Source organism: Colobus angolensis, unplaced genomic scaffold (genome assembly GCF_000951035.1).
Source record: "Colobus angolensis palliatus isolate OR3802 unplaced genomic scaffold, Cang.pa_1.0 Scaffold155, whole genome shotgun sequence".
Lineage (NCBI taxonomy): Eukaryota > Metazoa > Chordata > Mammalia > Primates > Cercopithecidae > Colobus > Colobus angolensis.
This window is the reverse complement of record NW_012114655.1, coordinates 4,104,950-4,114,500: the sequence shown is the minus strand read 5'-3', so window position 1 is coordinate 4,114,500 and position 9,551 is coordinate 4,104,950. Positions and strand designations below refer to the sequence as shown.

The 9,551-nt window shown below is 40.2% G+C and overlaps 1 protein-coding gene across 1 annotated transcript in view; it reads left to right on the top strand.

The window, feature by feature from the left end:
* The window catches only part of CEP76 (centrosomal protein 76kDa), a 26,118-nt gene extending 17,063 nt beyond the window's left edge, over positions 1–9,055 (top strand). The window contains exons 7-10 of the mRNA XM_011936662.1: positions 1,073–1,239; positions 3,412–3,745; positions 7,126–7,343; positions 8,440–9,055. Of these exons, the coding sequence (XP_011792052.1) occupies positions 1,073–1,239; positions 3,412–3,745; positions 7,126–7,343; positions 8,440–8,578 (858 nt within the window). The 3' untranslated portion in view covers positions 8,579–9,055. The remainder of the gene's footprint in view (positions 1–1,072; positions 1,240–3,411; positions 3,746–7,125; positions 7,344–8,439) is intronic.
* Positions 9,056–9,551: the final 496 nt, after the last annotated feature.

Here is a 9,551-nt window from a genome sequence, read left to right as displayed (position 1 = left end):
ATTCTCCTGCCTCAGCCTCCCGAGTAGCTGGGATTACAGGCACACACCACCATGCCCAGCTAATATTTTCTGTTTTTTTATAGGTCTTTATAACTTTTTAAAATTGAAAGTAATATAACCACATCAAAGAAAATCTGGAAAATAGAGTGGAAAATTATATATAACCTCCCCAGTAATAACCATTGTTGGCATTTTGTTGTTGTTCTTGCCATTTTTCCTATATATATATTTTTTCTTGAAATTATCACATATAGATACTATCAGTCATTGGTTGTTTTCCGTTTATTTGCATTTCTTGCTGTATGACTTGTTTGCTTGTTTGTTCATGTCCTTCAGCTATTAATCTATTAAAATATTCCAGGCTGGGAACAGGAGCTCATGCCTGTAATCCCAACACTTTGGGAGGCTGAGGCAGGAGGATCACTTGAGCCCAGGAGTTCAAGAGCAGCCTGGGTAACACAGTAAGACCCCCATTTATACAAAAAATTAGCTAGGTGTGGCGGTGCACACCTTTAGTTCCAGCTACTTGGGAGGCTGAGACAGGAAAATCACTTAAGCTTGGGAGGTCAAGGCTGCTGTGAAGCATGTCACCAGCCTGGGTGACAGGACAGGCAAAAGGCAGTCTCAAAAAAAAAAAAAAAATTCTACTATTCTTTCTATGTTGTGTGAGTTCTTTATAAAACTTTTTTTTTTTTTTTGGAAACAGAGTCTCACTGTGTTGCCCAGGCTGGAATGCAGTGGCGCGATTGCAGCTCACGGCAACCTCTGCCTCCCGGGTTCTGGTGATTCTCTTGCCTTGCCTCCCGAGTAGCTGGGACTATGGGTGTGCACCACCACGCCCAGCTAATTTTTGTATTTTTAGTACAGACGGGGTTTCCCTACGTTGGCCAGGCTGGTCTCCAAGTCCTGACGTCAAGTGATCCACCCGCCTCGGCTTCCCAAAGTGTTGGGATTACAGGCGTGAGCCACTGTGCCCGGCCAATAAATTTTTATTATAATTTTGTGTTTAAGTATGTAATGAGGAAACAATATGGAAGAATGAATACTTCATTTAATTTGTCTTATCTTCCAGGGTGACTGTGAAGATCACGCGAACCTTCTGTGCAGCCTTCTTCTTGGATATGGGTTAGAAGCCTTTGTTTGTGTTGGGACCAAGGCAAAAGGAGTACCTCATGCCTGGGTTATGACTTGTGGAACTGATGGGACCATCACTTTTTGGGAGAGTTTAACAGGACACAGGTTAGTCTACTAAATGTATAAGGATATTAAAATGAAGTTATAAGTTTTATTTTTTTTGAGACGGAGTCTTGCTCTGTCGCCCAGGCTGGAGTGCACTGGCACAATCTCAGCTGACTGCAACCTCTGCCTCCCAGGTTCAAGCCGATTCTCCTGGCTCAGCCTCCCAGTAGCTGAGATTATAGGCACACGCCACTGCACCTGGCTGATTTTTGTATTTTTAGTAGAGATAAGTTTTCACCATGTTGGCCAGGCTGGTCTCGAACTCCTGACCTCAGGTGATCCACCTACCTCAGTCCCCCAAAGTGCTGGGATTACAGGCGTGAGCCACCGTGCCCAGCTTAAGTTATAAGTATTTTAAATTATAAGGGTTTTTTGTCCATATTGATGGTACTTGAAGGTACGTGTTGATGATTTTAGTTGAAAGCCTTTTTAGTGATTACGTAAAAAAGTACTTCAATTATGGTAGCTAAGTAAATGAACTCTAAGAAAACTTTTACCTCAAATATTCTTTACCAACATGATGTTGGTAAACAGTAAATTATATTTACTAGTTGTGTATGATTAGCATCTTTTATTTTTCAGTTTTCTCTCTTTTTTTTTTTTGGCAGTGTCTCACTCTGTTGCCCAGGCTGGAGTGTAGTGGCAGAGTCACAGCCCACTGCAGCATCCCCTTCCTGGGTTCCGGTGGTCCTCCTATGTCAGCCTCTTGGGTAGCTGGGACTGCAGGTGTGCACAGCCATGCCTAGCTAATTTTTTTGTAGGGATGAGGTTTTGCTGTGTTGTCTAGGCTGGTCTTTAACTCCTGGGCTCAAGCAGTCTGTCCGCCACGGCCTCCCAAAGTGCTGAGCCACCACGCCTGGCCGGCATATGTTTTTTTCTGATGATCATCCCTAAGCCTGAAAATAAGTTCAAGTTGTAAATCATTATTTCTTTTTAAAATTGGATGTGGTTACCATCTCCATGCTGGCAATCCACTGGACACATTTTTTGAAGTACTTTAGCCTGTCATCAGATTTTGAGAGAGCTGAGTACCTCTGTTGTAGGACTTCCTCCTTAGTTCAGCTAAGAGCTGGGTCCTTGTCACACGGCCACGAAAAATTAGGCTCGTAGGCAATTTGAAGGGGGAGAAAAATGGAATTTATTGGACAAAAAGGAAAAAAACTGGGAAACAGGGACCCTCCACAAAGCCAGAGTGCCTGCCAGGGTGCTTCCCGCCTCGCGGATTGACTTCCAGGTTCTACTCAGGAAGAGGAGGGGCCAGGCTCCTCCCCGCTGCAAATTGCTCGAACTTGTGTGGCTCCACCCCAGTGTGCATTCCTCCCAGTGCACAGGCTGGTTGGAGTTTCTCTGGGGACCCCTTTCCACCTGGCTGTCTCACTTCTTTCTTCCTGGAATATTCTCTTTCCTTAGCTTATTTCTTATCATTGACTTTCAATATTCATTATTCCTCTCTGGCTGTTCGCAGTTTTTCCTTCATCTTGTCTTCAAATGTGTGTGTTCTAGAGGCCCAGCGATGGGCCTCGTTTCATTTCCCTGAGTCCTTTTTCTCCCTGGTTGATAATCATGCCCAGTAATGTTTTGGTTAGTTGTGCCTGAAAATGCATAACCAGATTATTTTAATTATGTTATCTGAGGCAAACTTTTTTGATTTTTTTTTTTTTTTTTTGAGATGCAGTTTCACTCTTGTTGCTCAGGCTGGAGTGCAATGATGCCATCTCGGCTCGCTGCAACTTCTGCCTCCCAGGTTCAAGCAATTCGCCTGGCTCAGCCTCCCAAGTAGCTGGGACTATAGGCACATGCTCCCACGCCCAGCTAATTTTTGTATTTTTAGTACAGACAGGGTTTCACTATGTTGGTCAGGCTGGTCTCGAACTCTTGACCTCAAGTTATCTACCTGCCTTGGCCTACCAAAGTGCTGGTATTACTGCGCCCAGCCTTTGATCTTAACAGTATACATAGAATGTATTCTGTTGTTTAGAGTTGGTTTCAGTATTGTAAGATGTACCATACAATTAATACAGAGTAATCAAATTGTGGAAATAAAGAAAAACAAGTATTAAACTCTAGTTCTGAAAAGTAGTTATGGCCTTAAGTGTTAGAATAATTTTCTCAGTAAGATGCTGCCTTCTTAAATTTTAAGTTCTCATGTATAAAATTATTTAATTTTTTTAGGTACATCCATAAACCTACCAATCCTGATGAACCTCCAGTTGCTGAACAGCCCAAACCACTGTACCCATATCGAACAATTGGTTGTGTTTTCAACCATCAGATGTTCCTGGGAAATTGTCAGCCCTCTGATGCAGTAGAAACCTGTGTATTTGATTTGAATGATGAATCCAAATGGAAACCCATGAGTGAGGAAGCAATTAAATCTGTGTGTGCTCCTGGAGCTACAACATCCCTTCCTCCCTTTCCACCTCTGTGTGCATCCACAATTGACGCATCAGTAACAAGTAATGAAATTGAAATGCAGCTGAGGCTCCTAGTGTCAGAACACAGGAAGGTAATTCACACTGAAACAGTTGTAGTTTCCTACTTCTTTTCATTTATGTATTTATGTATTTATTTTTTGGCATGTGTGATAGTGCCAGTCACTATTCTAGACCTGAACAAAGCAACTACAGTCACTACTGTTATGAAGCTTATAATTTTGAAAGTCGTGAGATTTTAAGTTCTGAGACTCAAAAATCTCCAAATTAATTCTTATGGAAAGAATTACTTCCTCCTAGAAATGAAGAATGGTGAACTTGTTCACATCCCTTAGAGTCAAGATTTTTGCTGAATACCACTATTTGGATTTCCTCTTTGTGAAATGCTTATTCACATATTTGCCCCTTTAAAAATCCTGGGTTAGGCTGGGCTTGATGACTCACGCCTGTAATCCCAGCACTTAGGCTGAGGTGGGTGGATCGCTTGTGCCCAGGAATTCAAGACCAGCCTGGGAGGCTGAGGTGGGTGGATCACTTGTACCCAGGAATTCAAGACCAGCCTGGGGAATATGGTGAAACACTATCTCTATTATTTTTTAAAGAAAAAATATGTATACTGGGTCATATTTTTTTCATATTCATTTTTCTCCCCAGGTTGGTTTCTATTTGTTTTCATATTATACGCAACTGAGTAGATGTCTGGCTTTAATCTGCATTTCCCTGATTACTTATGAGATCAAGCCTCTTTTACTTTTATTTTTATTTTTATTTTTAAGATGGAGTCTCTTGCTCTGTCACCCAGGCTGGAGCGCAGTGGCATGATCTTGGTTCACTGCAACCTCCACCTCCCAGGTTTAAGCAATTCTCCTGCCTCCGCCTCCTGAATGACTGGGATTATAGACATGTGCTACCATGCCGCCAATTTTTGTATTTTTTGTAGAGATAGGGTTTCACCATGTTGGCCAGGCTGGTCTCGAAGTGATCTACCTGCCTCAGCCTCCCAAAGTGCTGGGATTACAGTTGTGAGCCACTGTGCCCAGCCAGATCAAGCCTCTTGTCAAATAGCATGTAGATTTCCTTTGTCAAGTGCCTTTAAGAAGATATAAGAAGTATTAAGTCATAAAGGAAAAGATTGTATCTTAAAGACTTAAGTTCATCAAAAGAAAACATCAAGAGATTGAAGCTGTGGGGTGGGAAAAGTTATTTGTAACACATATCACCAACAAAGGACTAGAATCCAAAATTCCTACAAGATTTATTTCTAATTCGCCTTTTAGGGTTCCCTATTCCAGTCCCCACCTTGGGTGAGCCTTGTTTTCTATGTTCTTTGAGGCTGTCAAAGGCAATCTGATTTATCAAACATGTTCTCTGGGTTCCCAGTTACTCTTAGCTTTGGCCTCTAATATATTTCTTATTCATTTGTCAACTTATCAAAGCATTTAAATATATATTTTGGAAAACTTGGCGTTTGTAATATGGTTTCAGCAAGAGTTGGTCAGGATACCTCTGGTCCATCATATTGCTGGAAATGAATGCCCCTTATTACTTTTTCTTTCCTTCCATCACTTGTATTGCCTTTAGCTTTCTTTTCATAGGTTCTGCTTACAAATAAAAGCAATATCTTATAAGAATTACTTTTGGCCAGGCACGGTGTCTCACGCCTGTAATCCCAGCAGTTTGGGAGGCTGAGATGGGTGGATCGCTTGAGCTCAGGAGTTCAAGACCAGCCTGGGCAACATGGTGAGACCCTATCTCTACAAAAAGTACAAAAATTAGCCGGGTGTTGTGGCGCATGCCTGTAGTCCCAGCTACTTGGAGGCTGAGGTGAAAGGAGCCGGGGAGGCGGAGGTTGCAGTGAGCCGAGATTGTGCCACTGCACGCCAGCCTGGGTGACAGAGTAAGACCCTGTCTCAAAAAAAAACAAAACAACAAAGAAAGAAAGAATTACTGTTTATAGAAAAAGAAAACAAAGCTGTGACGGATGCCAGTGTTGATCACTATTTAAGTTAAGGTGCCTGTAAATCAGCAAAAGTTCACATTTTGCCACAGGAGAAGCATTGTTAATCATGGACCTTTGAGACCATTTGTGACGAGTTAAAACCTTGAATGTGAAATGAGGAAATGCCAGAGATCCATTATGATAACCAAAATATCTAGAATTTTGAGAATTTTTTGTATTTGTAACAATATTATTTTTAACTTTATGTGTCTAGATATCAATAGATATCATTTGGTGTTACAAATGGAATCATGGGCTGGGTGCGGTGGCTCACGCCTGTAAATCCCAGCACTTTGGGAGGCCAAGGTGGGTGGATCACTTGAGGTCAGGAGTTCGAGACCAGCCTGGCCAACATGGTGAAACCCCGTCTCTACTAAAAATGCAAAAATTAGCCGGGCATGGTGGTGGGTGCCTGTAATGCCAGCTACTCAGGAGGCTGAGGCAGGATAATCACTTGAACCTGGGAGGCAGAGGTTGCAGTGAGCTGAGATCGCGCCACTGCATTCCAGCCTGGGCAACAGAGTAAGACTCTGTCTCAAAAAATTAAAAAAAATAAAAAATAAGTGGAATCATGTGTTTTTAACATTCCATAGAAATATGTTTTAAGCTCCCTAGGGGCCTGTAAAATGTGTTCATCTTTTTATCTCTTACAGTATATAAGTTTTATAGAGTACATGTTCAGTAAATATTTGTTTAATCACATATAGAATTAATTTGTTGACTTTTCTCACCTCTGCAGTTCAGTTTATGGTAGGAAGAGTCAGTCTTTAATAAACAGATTCATTCTTACTAAGCTCTGTTTTTTTTTTTTTTGAGCCAGAGTCTTGCTTTGTCGCCCAGGCTGGAGTGCAGTGGCATGATCTCGGTTCACTACAAGCTCTGCCTCCCGGCTTCACGCTATTCTCCTGCCTCAGCCTCCTGAGTAGCTGGGACTACCGGCACCCGCCACCACGCCCGGCTGATGTTTTGTATTTTTAGTTGAGACAGGGTTTCACCGTGTTAGCCAGGATGGTCTCAATCTCCTGACCTCGTGATCAGCCCACCTTGGCCTCCCAAAGTGCTGGGATTGCAGGCGTGAGCCACCACGCATGGCCTAAACTCTTTAAAGTTAAGTAAAATATCTCAAAATATAAGAATTATACCTGTCCTCCATATTAAGACTATTTCATATAGTATTTTTTAGTAGATATTAGAGTAGTACAGGATTTGGGGACTTTGTGAACGTCACTGTTTTGAATATTTTTTTGGTTATTTCTCTAAGAAGTAAAATCTGATCACCTATAGTTCCTTTTATCTGATTTTTATTTCTATGCATCCCTATACTTATTATTATTAAAATATTATGATAGCTTTTAAAAATCTTTTCTTGGTATACATTAAAATAATCAACATTTTTATTTAGTTGGTTTTGAAAATATTTTTGTATTTCACTTTTTTTCTCTTAATTGCTTATAGGATCTTGGCCTCACTACTGTTTGGGAAGACCAGCTCTCCTACCTTTTATCACCAGCTTTGGCTTCTTATGAATTTGAGCGTACAACAAGTATTTCAGCAGGCAATGAAGAATTTCAAGATGCCATAAGAAGGGCTGTACCTGATGGACACACATTTAAAGGGTTCCCAATACATTTTGTGTATAGAAATGCAAGACGTGCATTTGCCACATGTCTTCGGTAAGGTGTAATTTATGGAATGCTTTTTTCAATTTAAGAATCTTAGAGATCAGTCTGGCAGGGTTTTTTTTATTTCGTGTTTTTTTTTTTTAAACTCAAGGTCTTGCTCTGCTGCCCACGCTGGAGTATAGTGGCACAGTTATGGCTCACTGCAGCCTTCACCTCCTGGGCCCAAGTGATCCTTCCACCTCACTCTTCCAAGCAACTGGGACCACAGACATGTGCCACCATACGTGGCTATTTTTTTTTAAATCTTTATTTTGTAGAGATGGGGTCTTCCTATGTTGCCCAGGCTGGTCTTGAACTCCTGGGCTCAAGCAGTCTTCCCACCTCGGCCTCCCAAAGTGCTGGGATTGCACGTGTGAGCCATTGCACCCAGCCTAATCTGGTAGTTATTTAGGAATGACATCCGAGTCACACGGGACCTTTTACAGTGACTTACCCTCCTTGCCACAGATTTTGATTCATTTGGTCTGAAATGTAGCCCTAGATAGTCTGGGATTATTTTCCCAGTGATCTTGGTGCAGTCTCAGGTATCTCTGATTTTGTTTGGAATATAAGGAAATAGTCTATAATTTGAATAGCTTGACCAAAATTATAGGGTCTTTGATAGCAGAGACAGAATTTGAAAAAATTATTTTATTTATTTATTTTTGAGATGGAGTCTCAGTCTGTCACCCAGGCTAGAGTGCAGTGGCACAGTCTTGGCTCACTGCAACCTCTGCCTCCCGGATTCAAGTGATTCTCCTGCCTCAGCCTCCCAGGTAGCTGGGATTACAGGCACCTGCCACCATACCTGGTTATACAAAAAATAATTATACAAAATTATACAAAATTATAATTATACAAAAAATTATACAAAAAATAATTTTTGTATTTTTTAGTAGAGACGGGGGTTTGACTATGTTGGCCAAGCTGGTCTTGAACTCCTGACCTCAGGTGATCCACCTGTTTAGGCCTCCCAAAGTGCTGGGATTACAGGCATGAGCCACCACGCCTAGCCTGAAAAAATTATTTGAAATACTGATTTACTTGCAAATAAGGAAGTAAAGTGTATAATCACTTCTTAATTGAATAACTTTTTTTTCTTAAATAGATCTCCTTTCTGTGAAGAAATTATCTGTTGCCGTGGAGACCAAGTGCGACTGGCAGTTCGTGTCCGAGTGTTTACTTACCCTGAATCTGCATGTGCTGTTTGGATCATGTTTGCTTGTAAATATCGCTCGGTATTATAGGGCCAGTATTTATGTAAGAATTATACCTGTGTGTAATTAGAATTTTATGCATTGTATATTATTTAGCTATTTAGAGGTTTGTTATTTTGAAATCACAATCTGGCTTGAATGGCATATTTCAATTTTGTATATAATTGACTGGTAATGTTTAAAAAAAAATCATGTGTTCCTTTAAAAATTAAGGCTGAAAAACTTGTATAAATCTCCCTGGAATTTAGTATAAATTAAGTGTATATTCTATTTTAATAAATGCTACTTTGTTTACAGTTACCAGTAGTTTAAATATTAATATAAAATGCATTCAGTTTTCTTGACACAGGTAATCAAAGAGATACTTGTCTAAGGGTTTGAGCCCTAGAAAAATCAATATGATCATTACTTTTCCAGGTTAATGGGATTATTTTATACAAATTAGGAGAAATTAACCTCATGACAGATTTATTTATTGCATTGGTAAAAATAAATGTTGATGAATTATCACTTTTGTGGTTTATTCCTGGCCCTTGGGATATTTGAGACTGTCCAGAAATTTATGGTTGGACCTTGAAGCAAGAATAGGAAAAAACTATTACCAGAAAAGCATAACTATTAATAACCTCATATGAAAGTACATGAATCATTTAGAAGTATTTATCAGTGTGATTCGTTGTAAAAATGAATTGGGTATTTTAGAAAATATTTATACCTCTTTGTTACGATACGGATAAATTGTGATCTTGCAGTCTATCACTGATTTTCTGTGGTCAGAGGATTCATTACTAGCCTCTTCATGGATTCTATCTTCTGAAACCTTTTTTTCTTTCTTTTCATTGTGTTAAAAAAATCAGCATATATGTGACTAATCTAAATGAGAGATTGTGTGAGACCACAGAAAACAAGCATATGTGAGTGACTCCATACTGATTTTTGTTTTAAAATTGAGCACGTTTTAAAAGTTTTTTAAGGCTCGGCACAGTGGCTTATGCCTGTAATC